The 19,250-nt window shown below is 39.7% G+C and overlaps 1 protein-coding gene across 1 annotated transcript in view; it reads right to left on the bottom strand.

Moving 5' to 3' along the window:
* Cntn4 (contactin 4) overlaps nucleotides 1-19,250 on the bottom strand; it is a 723,524-nt gene that overhangs the window by 21,701 nt on the left and 682,573 nt on the right. Inside the window, exon 15 of the mRNA XM_090323973.1 lies at nucleotides 2,866-3,041. Within this exon, the coding sequence (XP_090180099.1) occupies nucleotides 2,866-3,041 (176 nt within the window). The remainder of the gene's footprint in view (nucleotides 1-2,865; nucleotides 3,042-19,250) is intronic.

Here is a 19,250-nt window from a genome sequence, read left to right as displayed (position 1 = left end):
ACGTTTTCCCTTTTGGAATGAGACACTGCCAGTCCTCTAACTGGTAAGGACAATGGGTGATGCTTAGTGATATTTTGCATATGGCTGTTATTTTCCAAGTGTTTTAGATATATGAGTACATCAATATTTCTATGCGCTCTGAAGCAGGTACTCTAAATGTGTAGATGAAGAAACTAGCACAAAGAAGGTGGCTGATTTACCTACAGTCACTTGCCAAAGGCAGAGCCAGACTTGAAACTACATTGTCAGCTCTAGTTTTGGTTTTTAGCAATGCAGAAAAGTTTTATCTTTGCTGGAAATCACTGAGTTCTTGGCTTCTTGCTTTTGTTTTAATACAATGTGCACCACATGCACTTTTACTCAGGTTAACAAAAGAGGCAGAGCTTCCCATGGCTGCAGGAAGGATTAGAAAAGAGGCTGAAGTCTACATTGAAAGAGAGCTAAAGTTTTGATATGAGGTTGTCTCCGCCTGATCCCTGCTGTGTGATTTTATCTAAATCTCTTAATCTGTCTGTGCCTTAGTTTATTGACCTGTAAAAGAAGGATTCCTTGCCTTCAGGGCTGTGTTGTGAGAATGAAACGAGACTGGATGTTGTAGTGAAATCCTTTTATAGACTATGAAGCATGGAGTAAATTTAAACTGGCATTATTGATGGTCATGATCAATTTTCTTTGTGAAACAATCATATCAAAAAACCCCTTAAATCTAGTTCAAGCAGAACTGTGATTTTTTTTTATCACAGACTTCTTTTATTTATAACACTTGTGTTGCTGTCCAATTTCCACTATTTACTGATCACATCATATAACGGCTCAAGTAAAATGGAAAAAATAATTGCTAACCTATTTCACAGGGATTCTGGGAAGATTAAAGAGGTACGACATAAGGGGCTCGAGCAATGAGTAGCTGTGTTGCACACAAAAGAAGCAGTCATTATTGTCATCACCATCATCATCATCATTCGCATTAGCATCACTGTTGTCATCAATATTGTGAGTCTTATTTACCTAAGATCTTTCACATACTGGACTTTGAACAGAGGTTTAAATACAAGATTAACTTCTGAAGAGATGTAGGCAGAAAGGTGGGAAGCCATATTGGTTTTAAAATGGAAGCCATATAGGTTCCATGAAAATACCTTCATGCCTCAAAAATTAATTTTATTCTTTTGGGTACTTAAATAGCCAAGAAACCATTGTAGCCTGAATAGTTCAGAGCACCGAAAACTGCTAATACAATGCCATGTTTTATCCTTTAGAATGTCTTTCTAGTTCATCTTAACTTTTGATTGGCATTATATCTTTAAACTAAAACTGGAATGTAACAAATAAGATAAAATAAAATCATCATCCAGTTAAGAGTCCCACAGAAAGAAACTTTTCCTTGCAAACAGCCAGAACTAAGAAGTACATTTATGTTCTTTCCAGAGAGAACACAAGTCACAGTTCGTGTGTTCCCACTGTGTTGTTCTGTTCTGTTCCTGACAGAGCCCTTATGAGTAGCAGAGGACAATGACATAAATACATTCTGTAAAACCTCAACAGGTAGATTGTATGGAACATCCTTTCTGGCACACAGAGTCAGGATGGTACAGGCTTCAGAGTGGTGCAAGCCGTCCTGTGCTACTATCAAATCACTGCAGACATTAACGGCTCTGGTGGTCATTTTCACTATCTGGAATGAAGTTCTTCCTTTCACACTTATATCTTAGCAAGAGTGGAAAAAGAGATAAAGGGGAGGAAGAGATTTCTCACATGAAAGGCAAACGACACCCATTCTACAGACAAGGGCTTGTCACGAAAGACGGACTTAGAATACTTGACTATTAAGGTTTCTCTACCTGGCCCCCGGCCTTGGGGTTGTGTAGTTACCACTGTATCTGGGCATCCTTTCTGATGCTCACACATTGATTCTAAAATTGGTAGCTGCTCAGGATATCTTAGGAGATAATACTCTCTTTGTCATCATCTTCTGTCTGATATACTGATTTAAATGGGAGCACAAACAACTTACTCTGCTTACTTTATGAAAAAAATGTCTCAACACGTATTTCCTCCTCCACATAATACTTCATTAAATTTGACCAAGTTTTTCTTCTGTGTTAAATACAGAACCATGTATGTTTTAGACCACAAGGAATTGGATATTTTCTATACCCTCAGGCTTTTTTAATTCATATTACTCTCACTTGGCTAAGTTACAAAGTTGAACCAACTGATAGCGGTCCAGAAAGATTAAGATTGACAGTCCCATCTAAACCTACCTGGAACTCCAAAAGACAAGCCTTAATGAACCAAGATATCTACTGATTCCATATATTATATTTCTCCAAGATGGTACCAGTTGGGTTCCATCTTGGGAAAATAGTCATTCAAATCCTTCTTAATGTCGGTGACGTGCTATTGCTAGGTCAGTAATACCCAGCTAAGGCATACTTTGTGAACTTGAGGATGTTTATGCTAAGGCGAGAAAGAGGAGAAGGGGAACTCAGATTCTTATTGGATTCAGAGTCCTGTTGTTACATTCTGCTGGTGGCTCACGCCTGTCATCCTAGCTACTCAGGAAGCTGAGATCTGAGGATTGGAGTTTGAAGCCAGCCCAGGCAGTCAAGCCCATGAGATGCTTCTCTCCTATGAATTACCAAAATCTTGGAAGTGGAGGTCTGGTTCAAGTGGAAGAGCACTAGCCTTGAGTGAACAAAGCCATGTGAGAGTTTGAGCCACCGTAATGCCACCAAAAAAAAAAAATCAAGAGAAAAAAATGATTAAACAATGACTTTCTGCATTTTTCAGGTTAATCTCAAGAATGGAAGCAGGCTGGTGGCTTTGCCTCATGCTTCCTGTGCCTTGTGTATTAACACTTACCCCTCCGACTCTCTCAAAGTGGTCTCCGTCTTTGTCAAAGTCGATCAGGTGTCCATTAAAAGACCAAGTGAACACGATGTCGAGTGAGTGGTCATGTGTCACCTGGCAGGGAAGGACAATGCTCTCTCCAACAGTGACGTCCATACTGGCAGGGGGTACCATTACCCTGGTTGGATCTGGAAAGGTCAAGAAAAGCAACAGCACTAAGGAGAAAGCCTTTGAGCTTGTGTGTAAATAAACTACATTTAACAGGAAGGAATGGTTCTGCTTTAGTTTAGTTAATTCTGTAGGCTGAGATCAATAAACCTTGGTCATCTGAGAAGCCCAGACTCAGGCAGGAGGTCATTTTTAATATATGAAAAGATTAAAGTACACCTTCCTATAACAACAGTTCAGACAAGGAGGAAAGATTTCCAAAGATGACAACAGAAGGAACCCTTTCTGGCATCCTATTCCCAAAAGGCCTCTTTTAAAATCAGGTTTTAATATCTATCCCTCCAACTTCACTAAAGTTGAATCTCAAGTAACACAAACAGAAATATCTATGTTCACTGGGCCTTTTCTTTTCTTTTGTTTTTGGTCGGTCATGGGGATTGAACTCTGGGCTTAGGCATTGCCCGTGAGCTCTTCAGCTCAAGGCTAGCATTCTACCACCTGGGCCACAGTGCTATTTCCAGTTTTCTGGTGGTTAATTGGAGATAAGAGTCTTATGGACTTTTTGGTGCCCAGGCTGGCATTGAACTGTGATCCTCAGATCTCAGCTTCCTGAGTAGCTAGAATTATAGGCATAAGCCATGGGTGCCTGGCTTGGGCCTTTTCACTATGGGGGGGGAGGAAATTGATGGTTTTAGCATGGAAAAATGTAGAAAATTAAAAAAAAAATCAACAAGGGGAAACAAAACAACATACTTCCAAAGAAAGAAAAAGAAAAATAGCCCAGACACACAATATCTATATAGTATTCTCAATTATCACTGAACCCCTGCAATAATTTCCTCTGTTATTTTTCAGCATTTTTAATGGTTTGTTTTATGTGGTTGAAGGTACAGAATATATACTATGTCCCTCTTTTCCTTTAGGTATGATTTATTGTATTATATTTTAATAATTACAGCAATTAGGATTACATTTACAGTTTTTATTTCATTTATTTATTTTTATTATTTTGTGTCAGCACCAGGAATTGAACTCAGGACCTTGTACTTTAGCTTGTTTTTTTCACTCATGACAAGTTCAAATGGTACACTACCACTTGAATCACATCTCCAGTCCAGCATTTGGGAGGTTAACTGGAAATGAAGTCTTGTAGACTTTTCTGCTCAGGCTTGCTTTGAAACTTGCTCCTCTATATTTCTCTCTTGAGAAACAAGAATTACAAGCATGAGCCATCCACATTTAGCTCAGGTTTACATTTTGGACAATGTGGAACTAGTAGTGATTTTGTCAAATTTCGTGACAAAAATAATGCTGGAATGGGCATGGTTGACAAAATTATATATTCACACTGCTTTTTAAAAATTAAATATTCATTAGCTTTTAAGATCACATAATCATTTTAAGTAGAGTTAGAACATGCTTGTTTAGCTGAGACAGTTTGTAAACTCTAATCCTCTAACATCTCACATTAGAGCTCCTGATTTTCAAGATAATGTGACTTTATAAATGGTGACAGAGAATAGTAATACACAAATTGAATTCAATAGAAAAGCTACATAAGTGACCTAAATTCAATATAAAAACCATATAAATGCTTAAAAGAATGTAATTCATAATTTTTATGTATTAAGCCTAATCAAGCAAATAATTGCAAATAAGAAAAAGTGAAGTATCAAACCTCAAACAAACAAAAAAATAGAAAAACAATAAAACAGATAAATTATCTTCCATATTCATAGGGTCATGTTTCAGGCTATGAGATATTTGAATATTTGTTACATGAGTCTTTTAGATTAAATCTCAGGTGAGGAATTTTGAGATTGTCCTATTTATTTGGGAGCTGTTTTATTTTTAATAGGCAAAGGAAAATTGTTCATGTTTGTGGGGTACAATGTGATATTTCAGCACATGTATACCCTTTAGAGTACCCAGTCTACCACTTTAACTACTTAGTTTCGACGGGCCCTACTGTCTCATACCCACTAAAATTTCCTGTATAACAAAAAACAAAATAATTGTAACATTTCTATCACTTTAACCAACTATGGGAAGAAAACAGCTCCAGGTTGTTATGAATGGAAGTCTCTGTCTTAAAAAGGTTATAATCTAGTGGTAGGATATACTTTTTCTATTTTCTGGAAATAGGAGAAGATCGTGATAAATGGATGATGTGCTTTTAGTTACTATTGAATGAGTGACATCCATGAAATGAGAAGTCAACTACAGGTACTGGCACTTAATGGGACAGAAATTCCCTTATTTCAAGGGCTGAAGCTTTTTTAAGCCACATAATAAAAATCTATTGATTCTTTAGCACTCAGCAACAGATAACAGACTAGATGGTTTTTTGATTGAGGGATAGCTGTAAGGGCAAATCTTATACTAGAAAAAATTTAGGAATTGCTCCATTTGGACTTTATGTCATTTGGCTTTTTTTGTTGTTGTTGTTAGTCATGGAGCTTGAACTTAGGGCCTGTGCACTGTCCCTGAGCTCTTTTGCTGAAGGATAGGGCTCTATCACCTTGAGCTACAGCTCCACTTCCAGTTTTTCTGGTGGTTAATTGGAGATAAGGGTCTCACAGACTTTCCTAACCAGGCTGACTTTAAACTACAATTCTCATTTCTCAGCCTCCTGAGAGGCTAGGATTACAAGCATGAAGCACCAGGATTTGGCTTCGTAAGGCATTATTTTTTTTGATTATTCCTTGTTTATAAAATGAAGGCTGAAACGTAATCCCATCTAAAATAACATATCTTTATGCCTTTTATTTTGCAGGGAGTTTATTTTCATTTTTTACTTACTTTTGGCAGTACTGGGGTTTGAACTCTGGGCTTTGAGGAGGTTTGGAAAGTGTACTATTGGCTTCATCCAGTCCTCTAGTCCCCTGTCTGCCTTTTCTTAAGATATACAACTAATTTTGAAATGTAGGTTTTAATTTTAATGTACTGTTAACTCGTTTCCTTATCTTGTCAACCCTATTTGCAAGAATATCATACAAAAGGGAAGCTGTGCAAATAACACCACAGTCGCTAAGTCCCTTAGTGAGATTAACTGTTTCTTCTGAGTTACTTTATTTACTCCTAACACATAGGTACTACCTTATTTAACACAAGAGGAGACTGACATCCAAGCAGATAAAGCATTGTCTATTGCTCTATTATGTTTCTCTTTGTTTGGCTGAAAAACATTGGTGTCTATGCACAAACATTCTAGCGGCATCACAGAGCTGTTTTTCACTCATTCATATATATAGTCACCTGAAGAGACTTAAATGCAAAAGAAAGTCATAGAAGTTCTGGTATGTGATGCAAAGTGCTTCGAAGAATGGACAGATAGTCCTAGGCAGATAGCAAGCCATGACTGTTTCATGCCTAACACCAACCTTCACGCCTAACTTCTGAGTGTTCCAGTTAAATGTCCAGGCTGAAGTCCTTAAAAATCACTGTTTCTAATCGCCCCGTATCTCTTGGACAATCAACAAGTTGGCACATACTTCACAACTTAACAGACATTTGAAATTGGCTCATGTGTTCCTCCTCCTGTCCTTTCCCTTTTCTTTCCTTTCCCCTCCCCTCCTTGTTCTCTTTCTGGTGCTAGTGATTGAGTTCATGATCACACACTACCTAAGCACACTGTATCATTGGATAATCTTGCTTACCATTTGATTTTGCAGGTCATGGGGCTTGAACTCTGGGCCTGGGCGCTGTCCCTGCGCTCTTCAGCTCAAGGCTACCACCCTACCCTTGAGCCAAGCTCCACTTTCCATTTTCTAGAGGTTAATTGGAGATAAGAGTCTCAGGTCCTTTCGTGCCTAGGCTGGCTTTGAACCTTGATTCTCAGATTTCAGCCTCCTGAGTAGCTAGGATGACAGGCGAGAGCCAGAGTGCCCAGCTTGATTCATATTTTTGGTTGACATGTCCCTTAAAGAAACATTCATCTTGTACACACTTGGATCTGGGACAAACTTATTTATGTATTTATATATTTATCATGCATATATGTATTTATTATGTATTTATTATTGGTGAACTCAGTTTGTCTCTCAGGCAAAGACCAGGGATATTCCTTAAATCCATTAATTTAGTCACCAATTTATGTCCCGAATTCTTAAGTAACAAGAATCAATGCAGAAGCCGGGCACCAGTGGATCATATGTGAAACCCTTGCTACTCAGGAGGCTAAGATCTGAGGATCATGGTTCAAAACCCAGGGGGGGCACAAAAATCTGTGAGACTCTTATCTCCAATTAATCACCAGAAAACTGGAAGTTGTGCTATGGCTCAAGTGGTAGAGCATTAGTCTTGAGCTGAAAGAGCTCAGGGACAGCACCCAGGCCCAGGGTTCAAGCCCCACGACTGACCAAAAAAAAAAAAATCAATGGGACCAGAAAAGATTAAATACTTCAAGACCTCATCAGCTTCTTAGGTTTTTTTTTAAAATTTAGTACTCTTGTTTGTTGTGTTATGAATGCTGATGTTTTCTACTTGATTAATTTCCTTAAATGGGAATACAAACACTGTACACAAATAAACAGATGGTTTCATTCAAAGGCAAACTGTCTTGGCTCCTTTGGTTTTCATTCATCAAGATCAGGAAGGTCCTATGTTTATGACTTCTGTTCTGAAGAGTCACGGTAGCTATTGTTGTGTGCAGAGAACTCTCAGAGGCAATCAGAGCTCAAGATGTAAACTGATGGCTGCATTTGGATGTAATTTAATAGCAACAATAAGTTGCATTGAGCCAACAACACCCCTAAAATTTTCTTCCAATACAAAACCAAACAAAACACTGGGTACTAGTGACCAAAACCTGTCATCCTAGCTATTCAAGAGGCTGAGATCTGGGCATCTTGGTTCAAAGCCAGTGGTACCAGGAAAAACTATGAGACTCTCCTCTCTAATAAACTACTAAAAAGGGGGAAAGTGGAATGGTGGCTCAAGTGGCAGAGTGCTAGCCTTGAGCAAAAAGAAGTGGAGGGACAGTGGTTAGGCCCTGAGTTCACAATCCAGGACCAACTAAAATAAACCTAAATGGAGACCATCTGACCTCTCAAGGTCAGAATGTATGTGAGATGCCTCCCTGAATTAAAGCTGTTGTCTGTAAAAATAAATGCTTTCAGTCCATTGGGAAAACAATGCCATTTTGATGTTGTTTTCCTTATCCCAGGTTAATTCATTTCCATGTGGACTTCCTTTACTAAAATATTTGCTTGGTGTCAATTAGTAAAGTATTTGACATATATGTTTAGTCATCTTCATTCATTTCTTTTGGGTAGCAAATTGCTTGTGGTGATGCCCTTTGGTATGGAAGTATCTTCTTTGTTTATATTAAATTTATTTCTATAGGGAACATTTAACAAATAGAATTCTCCAAAGGTCGAGTGCCCCAAAGAGCTGATAGCCAGCTTCCATCTGATGCCATAAGGGAGACTGGGCAGAAAACTATTTTTAATAGTAGTTAAATGCCATGGCAAAGACAGTTGATTAATGATGATAATAATCCTAAAAGCATCTCTATGGGTGACTTTCAACACTCTAAGGTTTTCCTCACTTCTTTTCAATACAAATAAAATCAGTACTAGAGAAATGAATTTATCAGTTCTTTATACAACATATCTCTAAAAGGAATACACTGTATATTAGATGAGAACTAAGGCTTATAATGATCCCAACCCAAATCAACCCCCCCCACTCTTGCTATGTTTAAAAAAATCAACACACACACACAAAATGAGTGTGTAGCTTACACAGTGATGAGAGTGGCAGTTCACCTGGCTACGACTTGAATGTTTCTAGGTAATCATACTCAGGGAGCTGCCAAAGAAAGCCAATGCAATTTATTTTGTAAGTATTGTAACACTGCTGGTTCATTAGGTTCGTGTGTGTGTGTGTGTGTGTGTGTGTGTGTGTGTGTGTGTGTGTGTGTGTTGGTACTGAAACTTGAACTTGGGGTCTGGGTGTTGTCCCAGAGCTTTTGGGCTCAAACCTAGTGCTCTACCATTTGAGCCAGAGTTCTACTGTTTTATTTTGCTGGTTATTTGGAGAGAAGAGTCTCAGGGACTTTTCTGCCTGGGCTGGTTTTGAACCATGATCCTCAGAGTATCTAGGATGACAGCCACTGGTACTTAGCTTAAATTTTGGAAACAAGGGTCTCGCTATGTAACACAGGCTGGCTTCTAACTTGTGATCTTCTTGTTCCAACCTCCCAAGGGCTGGGACCACAGGCATGCCCCACCCTGTCATCTAGACGAGGTTCTATCCTTGAAAGGAGACAGTGACACAAACCATCACATCCTATGTTCGTGTTTGCTCCCTCATTTCTGAGTTCATTTTATAAATGAATCAGTCCTATCAGTGAGTAACGTGGAAAGTGGGATGGACAAGTGAAGGTGATGTCATTCTTGGGAAAGCTACACAAACTTAGTTAAATGTCCTTTTATCTTGTCGTATTATTGCTACTTTGGGAAGCACACATTCGGTGGTATTTGCAGATTGGCTTTCATAGCCTTTTAATTGTTGAGTTGGAAGCTACCATGAGGGAGTTTTCTTCCTCTTCATGAATATTCTTCCTGTCATGTGGTTGCAAAAACCAGATTGTCTTAGGGATTTGGGGTTTGCATCCCACAGCTTAAGCAAACCAGATAACAGCCCACCCTGTACTGTGGGGCAGGGCAGCACTCTTCCTGAGTGGCTGCCAGTCTAGTGTGTGTCCCTTTTCCCAGGCAGAGAACTCAGATTCAGATCCTGACCTGGGCCATGAGGTTTAACTTCCAAAATGTCTGAGGTGAAAAAAAAACACACGGAAAATATCAGGCATCAATATACACCATCAGGTTCTACTGTACCATGTTTTGTTCCATGAAGGACCACATACACCACAGTGGGCCCAGAAGGTTCTAGAATCCAGGGATGATGCAGGTATGTTAGTTCCTGCGAGTGCATGTGGTGATTATTGCACAATGGGTTGAGACGGCCTAGCATTCCCCCATCTGTCTGAATGTTGAACTGTTGTGACGTGAGGGCATGACATTGGGTTGGTTTCCAAGTATCCATTTTGGTTATAATATCACTTGGTGAAAAAAGAAATTGTACGCCAAGCTGGGCATGGTAGCTCACAGCTGTAACCCAAACAAGGCAGGAGGTAAAAATCAGAATGACCTGTGTTTGAGGCCAGTCCAGGCAAAAACTTCTGGAGACCCCCATCTCAACAAAATAGCTGGGTGTGGTGGCAAATACTTTCATTCCAGCTGTTCATTAAATATAAATAGGTCAGGAACAGCCAACCCAAAGAAATGGGTCCCACTGAGGTAGTGGAGAGCCTGGGTTGCAAACACAGGTTCTACGTTCAAACCTCAGTACTGAAAACATCAAAAGAGAAAAAGAAGAAAAAGTAGGCTGTTTTCCTAAAGGGCATGCTGATTCCTTACTTTTACAACTAAAATATGACAGATTATCACTTGGTTATAGGGAAAAGGATAGGAACTAAACAACTAATGGAAGACAAGCAAAATATGACCTTCAAGTTAGGTAAAGTACCACCACCACCACAACCACCACTACCAACATCAATGACAGCCCATCAATGGCATGAGGCCCATTCATAACCCAAGATCTCTGTTGATTTGTTCCAAGAAGCTCTCACATATAAGGCACTATGGCTCTTTGGTCAGCTCGTACAACTTGCCAAATCACCAGGCAAATGCTGATGGATCTGAATCAGACTGAGTCCACACTGGTGCCTCTGTGAAGGCATTTACCATTTCCCCATCACCCCCCTGCAGAATGCAAACCCATCTATTTTCAATGACAGGAACGAAAAATGAAAACAAATACGAACACCAATGAAAGCCACCAAGCAGAACTGTTTCATAAGCTCCATGGCTACAAATGGAAATGGTTCTATACAAGCCAACGGAGTGTGGCCAACTTAGAGTTCTGCAGAAACAAGCACATGATTATTAAAGTGATTAGGCTGTGTCGCAAACAACATCTATTTAATTATAAATGTTGTCATAATGACATCTAAATATGTTTGGTTGCTTCCCTAGTGTCTAAGTTGTTGGCTCAACTATTAAGAATTTGTGTAAGCACTTGTTTTGGTGTGTGTGTGTGTGTGTGTGTGTGTGTGTGTGTGTGTGTGTGTGTGTGTGTTTAGTAGGTCATGAGGCTTGATCTCAGGGCCAGGGCTCCTCCCTTGAGCTCTTCTGCTCAAGGATATCACTCTACTACTTTGAACCATAGTGCCACTTTTGGTTTTGGGGTGGCTAATTGGAGATAAAAGTCTCATAGACTTCCCTGCTTGGGCTGTCTTTGAACCAAGATCCTTAGATTTCAGCCTCCTGAGTAGCTAGGATTATAGGCATTTATCACCTCCCTTTCCCCCTCAACCTGGCTTGTATGTTTTGTTTTTAATAATCAAAGACTGGTTTGTCCAAAACTTATTGTAGTCAACCTGTTTGCTCGCATTTCTGTCTGCCACTTGGGAAAGCAAGCCTTCTAATTTTGGGTTGGTGTCACAGGTTTAGTAGCAAGGTTTCTTAGCTGAGAGCTTTCCCTCAATGCAAAGAATTTTCTGCAGGTATGTATTTTTGTATGTATTTTCCTCAAGGAAAATAGCAAGGGAAAAGCAAAAGATAGAAATGGTGACTGAGCATAGGCTAAATTTGTCCTCTTCCATTTTCTTGTTGGAGCTTAGCTCTGTGGCACAAAAGAAATGACAATCTAAAAGGGCTATTGGAAAAGACTGTTCTCAATGACAAGTTCAATATATTGTACCTTTAAGTCAGGGTATAATTAGAATCACTCTGTGACATTTCTTTGGCTGTCCTGGAAAGATAAAAAAGAATCAGAAATGGGAGCCCTAGATCTGTGTTACTCATGGAGAAATATTTTCATCAAGTAATAATTAAAATTCTTCTTGTCTTGGGAAAGAGGAATTATAGGCCCATTTCTTTTGGCTGCAGCATAGGAGTGACTCTTCTTTATGTGTCACTGGGCAAAATGGTTCTAAAAGAATCTCACGAATGTCTATGAAATAGAGCCATGTCACAAACAATGCATAAAAATGGCATAAAAGGGTCTTCCATGATTAAACACATATTCTTGCATCACAGGGGCCATTGGGTGTATAAAAGTACAGGAGTGTTTACCTAGACTATAAAAAAAAAAAAAGAATACACACTCTGGGGCAAGGACAATGCACTACCAAAACAAAGCCTTCCAGGGTCATTTACATGCAAAGTAACAACAGAGCCCCCTCCCACAGTCTGCATCGTGAAGGAGGATTCCTTTCTGGACAGCAGATGGTGCTAGAGCCTCAGCAAAAGAAGAACGCGTCTGCCTTTCTACTTCACTTGCTTCTGTCAGCAATTTCCCTACATTTTTCAGATCTCTCCGTTTAAGAACTAGACATCTTAGAAAAGGGGCAATCGTTCTCCTATCCCCACGTAGTACTTGATTTGCTTATAGATTCCAGAAGAGGTCAGCTGGGGGGGGGTCTATGGAGAGCACAGTGGAGGGCATGAATATCTTGGTGGTTCTCTTTCCTTTGTTTGATGTAGTCAAGGCTAATGTAGATATAAAGTCAAAATTCAACAATCCCTGCACCACCCCACTCCATGCAGTAGTATGACCCACTACTGACTACTTTGTTGAGGATTTGACTTTAGGTCTCCCCCCAGGTCCCCCACCTACCACCATGTATAGGGAACAGTCTAATTCATAGCCTGGAGGCCTCTCGGCAGTGTCAGTAATGCCCTCTTCACATGTAAGTTACCCAAAGGTAACACAAGTCAAGCAAGAGATTCATACTTCAGAGTGAGCTCTGCGCACGTGGTAAAAAAGAGAAGGACAATGAGAAGATTGGGAAATTGAGGGTGTCTCCACTGCTCTCATTTGGGGGAGAAGGAGGTAAATCACAGGGAAATGGATTCCAGGAAGGTGGGGCGACTATGACGCAGGTTTGACACAGAACCCAATCTTTCAGCCTACAGGTAAGGAGACTGTTCACTGAGAATCGCTGCCCCTGAAAGAAACACAGATCAATCGAGGAGCAGACAAGGGTCAAGCAACTCCATTCAGTTTGTTTGAAAAGAGATGTTCACAACTTTCCATGTTTTTAAAATTAGGTGGAGGGGACATAAAAATGTGTATGTTAAAATGATCCAAAAAAGGAAGGGAGATTGGGGAAGAAGAGAAAGCCAGCAGATGAGAAAAAGAGAGGGGAATTCATAGGAACTAAACAAGGAACACATAGGCAGAGAAAAGCAGAGACCTTTATCTTATAAACACCAAAGATAACATATTTCAGATAAAGGGCAGTCACTTAAGAGAAAGGTATATAAGCTACAGAACTATAGACATATATATATATATTGAGGATTTAACCCAGCATGTCAGCATAATGAAATGCATTAAACACTCAGCTTAGTGACTATTAACATAATTTCCAGCTTTGGCCATACAACACTTATGCATCAGTGACCATCAAAAAGTCATCTGACACCTCTAGGCTAGAGTTTTCACATATGTAATTTGAAGGTGATGGAATCTGGCTTCATAGAATGACTGAAATCCAAAATGGGTTAATGGATTTTTTTTTAACATGCCTCATAAGCCATAAAATGGTTCATAGTGAGAGATACAATTATTACTCTTACTATGGATATGAAGGATTTGCTTGAAAACAAAGGAAAAGGAGACTCTTCCTTTGAAAGAAAGAAGAGGGTGACATTCTTAGGGAAAGTGCTCACTGTAAGTCAGAGTTCTTAGCAGCTGTTAGCTGCTTAGTAAAAGCTAGTGAAGATGACAAAGTAATTTCTGGTTCAAGCATGAATGCTCAAGTACTGGAGTTTATGTTCGATTGCCAGATGCTTCAAGCTAGCTGCTAAATCCAAAGACACTTCATGTGCCAACTAGATTTTGGCATCTCTAGTCGTAGGACTGCACAAATGCACATTCCAAAGGGAAGACGAGTCACTGGAAAATCAGCTGGAAGGAGCAATTTTGAAATTGATGAGAAAGGCAGGAAACAACTTGTGTTAGATAAGGAAGTAAAATATGCAGGCAGGAAATATAGCAACTATAGGATTGCATGATGAAAGAAAGAAAGAGAGAGAGAGAGAAAAAGAGAGAGAGAGAGCGCACAAAAAGGGAGGAAGGAAACCTTGATGTGTGCTAATGATAATCCACTAATGATAAAGATCAGTGATTTTCATTTATGATTTCGGGAAGTCTGTCTACCCTTTATCTCTCAATGGAAGATGTAAGGTAAGTTCAAAAGACATTGTTGAAATGTTTATCTTTATTATCTTCAGTGACACTTAAGGTTGCAGGAAATATGTAAAGATGCTCATGGGATGTACCTACTAAACATTTTCCTTTTTGTGTTTGTGGTTATCTAGTAGATTGTTTATATGAAGATTTATAAAGAAAACAAGTTGAAGGAATGGGGAAAGAGCTGACAATCAAGAATTCAGTGTATATCCTACAAAATTAAGAAAATTGAGGGAAGGAATGGACTAGAAGGGACAAGTAAGAATGCTGAAAGGGGGACATGGATCAAGATACAGTTGTATTCCTAAGCTGCTTTGTTGAGTGGCAATTCCTTTGTATAACTACTTAAAGATACTTCTTTAATAAAAAGGCTACAAATGAACACAAAAAGAGGAAAAAAAATCTGGTGTTGGATCCCAGGTCTGGTTGTCTCGAAAGATGTACAATTACCAGTACCCATCCTGATATGAGAGCAGCCCATGGCTTGCTTTAATTCAGTGTGAAAGCAGTGTCTGGGTGCCTGCCACAGTTGAGGTCTGAATGAGCATTGCTTCATTTTCCTTTTATTCTGAAAGAATATGATAGGATGTGTTGGAACCAAAAGTACTTCCAGGAACCAAAATATAAGAAGGAGGGAGAAGAAAGAGGAATCTGAGCCAGTCTGATGAGGTAGGAAAGGATCAAAGAGAAGAATGGTAATAAGTGACTCAGGGAAAGCGCATAGCATCCTGGGAGATGAATATCAAATGCTCCTACTTAGAGTAAGATCTGGGTTATTTATGGAGTTGACCTCTGTACAGGAAGGCTCAAAAAGAGAGGGAAAATAAGAGGATTTAAAACATTTCCAAGTTTAAAAATAAAGTTCATCTCAAGATTATCATATTTGAGAGAGACAGTTTCATGGAGGGATACTGGACCTAGAATTTCTGGAGTTTAATTTTGTTTCTGTTACTTACTATGTTCATAGAGAAGCTCCTTATTTTCTTAATACCTCTGTTTCCCCAGACTTCATGGAAAAAATTAATGCATTCTTTATACTTTGGAGACTAGTGAATGAGAATTAATATAACATTTTGAAACTACACCTTTGCTATATTATAATTATTTCATAGTGTTAGCTATTACTAAGAATGTAGTAGAAATAAAGTGAATACCCAGATCTTTAGAGTGAACAACGATATCAGACATCATCTCAATATTCTGCTGAAGAAAGATTTTTTTTTAGGCCAAAGAGCCTGTTTCAGGTGTAAAGGGCAATAGATGCCTATAACATCTGGATCTAAACTGAACATTGCTGTCTAGAGTCTAGACCAAGAGGACAAGGATTCTAAGACACTAGACTTCTGTACTTAAAAACATCCAGACACAAATTTCATCTTTACCATTGCTAGTTAGTTGTCTGATTACTAGTAAACTTCACGAACTGTAAGGGCAGTTACTTCATTCGGAATATTCCATTCTACATGCATTATGATGAACATTGTAAGTGCTTGATATTAGTTATTATGGTCACCATCATCATCATTATCAGTCATCACTACCATCATCAATAATGTGTAGCATCATTACTGAACTTATTTGTGCTTTGTTTCATGTGCTTGAAGTATAGTAATTTTGGAGAAGGACCATTTCTGAAAACATGCAGAGCTGGAGAGAGCGGATAGTAAAATTTAGGGGGGAAAGAACAATGTCTGCATAAATGTCCTAGGAAATGTTTTGAGCCTCAAATGTGTGACAAAACCTATCTCCACATACAAGGAAGCTAAAAAGGAAAAAGAATAGGCAGCTACTAAAACCGATAACAGATGCTCGGGACCATTTGCTGCTAGTGAGAGGATCATAAGAAAATTATCACCATACACACGCGCATTTCCTTGCCAGAATAAGTACAAACATCTACATGAACAGCACAGGTGTTTCCATGCTTGTTTGCCAGGGCACTGCACCAAGTTTGAAGACGCTCCTTAGAATGTCATCAAGTCAAAGGATTATTATGCTTGTTCCATCTACATTCCAGGACCCCCATTAACTCTCGGGACGTCATCAGACACTGTGGAAAATGTTGAAGACAGGACACCATGACCCGCCACTGGGAAGATTAATAACCGGTGAATAATGAAACTAGCTCACGCATAGTCTGCTATGCTGATTTCTACACCTATTCGAATGGATTATTTGAGTAACTTATGGGGCATAGCCCGAAATATATTTTATTGAGGGACATGGAAGGTCTAAGCCAAGCTTAACCAAGGGCTATCCTTGGCTTTTAAACACAGTATCTTTTTAGAGCTTTGTTTTCCCTCCTCTTTGTCTTCTATTTCATAATTCTCTGGAGGCCAGGCATCGCACACTTACAAAGGGATGTTCTTTTTTAGGGGCGGGGAGCATCCCCAAAAATTCTCACATGCCCCTTAAGATGGCTTACTTCAGAGGGCCACCTGAAACATACTGCCTGACTTTGACAGGCACTTTGAGCTCACTTCAGATGGGCAATCCATTTCTTCAATGGGAGTCTGTAAAATGGAAGATCTGCATTCCAATCCAGGCCTGTGCTTACAAGGAAGCTAAAGATACAATTTTCATCATGTGCATGCGCAAGTGGCGGTCACGTTGCTTCTCTGCTTCTTTTACAAGCTCCTTTCAAATAATCATACTTTACTAAGATAACCGAAGAACAGTAAGATGAGAATAAGCCAGGGGAACGCCATGAAGCTTAATGTCCCAGGGATCTCCCTATCCTTGCCGTGTAACTGTACAGCACTAGAAGTAATCTGTGCACTCAGATGACTGTGTAAGGATCGACGAGTAACCAAAGAATCATGACTCTATTGCAAGCATGGTATGTAATTTCCATCTAATCTAACGTTGCCTTCATAACAGTTCTATTAGGATTCTGGAAATCTTCTGAAATTTCTTTAAACAGTAGTAAAGTCATTTTTCTTTTTTTTTTTTTTTGGCAATCCGGGGGTTGAGATCAAAGCCTGAGCACTGTCCTTGGACTTTCTCAAGGCTAGAGCTCTACCACTTGAGCCTCACCACCACTTCTGGCTTTTTTCTATGTATGTGGTACTGAGGAATCGAACCCGGGTCTTCGTGCATGCTAGGCAAGCACTTTAACCACTAGGCCAAATTCCAAGCCCTAAAGTCGTTTTTCTTAATAGCACAAACATGGAAGGCTAGAGAGGATGGTTGAAAGGCATTCACACTGAAGATGTTGGGAGACAAGTGAATGACGATAACACAAAGAGGCAAGTGCTGGTGATAGTGCATCTTTGCAATTCTGAGCGATTCAGGAGGCTGCAACTAGGAGAATTGCTATTTGAAGTCTTGGGGAAGAAAAGTCTTTGAGACTTCCTCTCCAAAATAAAAAGCAAAAGGGTAGGCTGGAGACATTACTCAAACAGTTGAGCAGTACAATACCTGCTGCATAAAACAAGTCTAGGAAGCAGAAGCCCTGAGTTTAAACCCTGGTACTGGAAAGAAAGAAGGAAAGGAAGAAAAGAAGGAAGGGAGGGAGGGGAGGGAGGGAGGAAGGGAATCATAAATTATAAGCCAGCTAGTGAAAAAGACAGAAAAGTGAAAAGCAGCTTAATTTTCTTTAGACTACTGAACAAATCATGTTGCGTGAGGTAAACCAAGTTCAAAGAGATAAATAGTGCGTATTTTCTCTTTCTGTTATGTGTGGAAGCTAGACCTAAAATATACTAGGACATGATAAACTATACAGGCATTCACACACAGTGGGGATATTCTTAGGAGAGGAACACAAAGGTATTCAATGCCTATGTCTCCTCATCATGTAAAATAATATTTATCCAAATGAACTCCTGGAAATGGAAAGAAGACACTTGTTACTTTGTTCCTGTCGTTCTTTTCTTTTCCTTTTGTCTTGTTTGTTCATTGGAAGGTGAGGTGGGGGGGGGTGAGCACAGAAACAGAGGGTCAAAGGGTGAACAAATGCAGCAGTAGCATTCACCAAACACTACGGTGAAAATGAACTATGCAACTTGGTGGAGGTGAGAAGAAAAACGGGGAAAGAGCAAGGCAAAGGGTGACATGATCCAAGAAGAAATGGACTCCTTACCTGACATATGTGACTAACCTCTTTGTATATCACTGCTTTTTGTTTGTGTTTGTTTTTTGCCAGTCCTGGGGCTTGAACTCAGGGCCTGAGCACTGTCCTGAGCTTTCTCAAGGCTAGAGCTCTACCACTTGAGCCACAGCACCACTTCCAGATTTTTCTGGGTCTGTGGTATTGAGGAATTGAACCCAGGGATTTGTGCAGGTTAGGCAAGCACTCTACTGTTAGGCCATGCTCCTGCCTCTGGCATATCACTTCTATAATAACATAAGTATATTTGGTTTTACTTTGTAAGCAGATACTATGCAGGAAGGTCTCTGGAGCCCCGAAGATTGAAGGTCAGATTGAAGGTGGTAAATAAGGGTTTAGTGAATATTCATGTAGCAAATCTTAAGATTCCCAGTCTCCACTAGCAATTGCAGACAGGCTACCTGTGCCCTGCAAGAAGGAGCCTGGGTGCTGTACAGGCCGTGGTCCTCATGAAAGGAAAGCCGTCAGCAGCGATGGGGGTGGATGCCTCCAAAGGTACAATTCTGTATTGAATTCAGAAATAATGAAACAACTGCAGCCTAGTTCAGATACAAACAAATTAGAACTGAAAATGTTTGTGCTTCTCTATAGTTAGGGTTTAGAAGACTGTGCCTCAATACTTCCAAGATCCAGAAGAAAAAATCTTTTCTATTATAGAATTTTATTCCCAGCCAGCCAGACAATCATCAAATAGGAGGGGGGGGAGGCAGATAGAGACAGAGAAAGGAAGAAAGAGATGGAGGGGCGGAGGGGGGAAGGAGAGTGGGAAAAAAAGCATGAGAAGGGGTATCAATGTTCAAGAAATAATGTAGCCACCCACTACCTGATGAATGTGACTGTAACC

Source organism: Megascapheus bottae, chromosome 33 (assembly GCF_031878675.1).
Source record: "Megascapheus bottae isolate mThoBot1 chromosome 33, mThoBot2.hap1, whole genome shotgun sequence".
NCBI classification, from domain to species: Eukaryota; Metazoa; Chordata; class Mammalia; order Rodentia; family Geomyidae; genus Megascapheus; species Megascapheus bottae.
The sequence above is the reverse complement of the archived record's forward strand: the minus strand, read 5'-3'. Positions and strand labels throughout refer to the sequence as shown.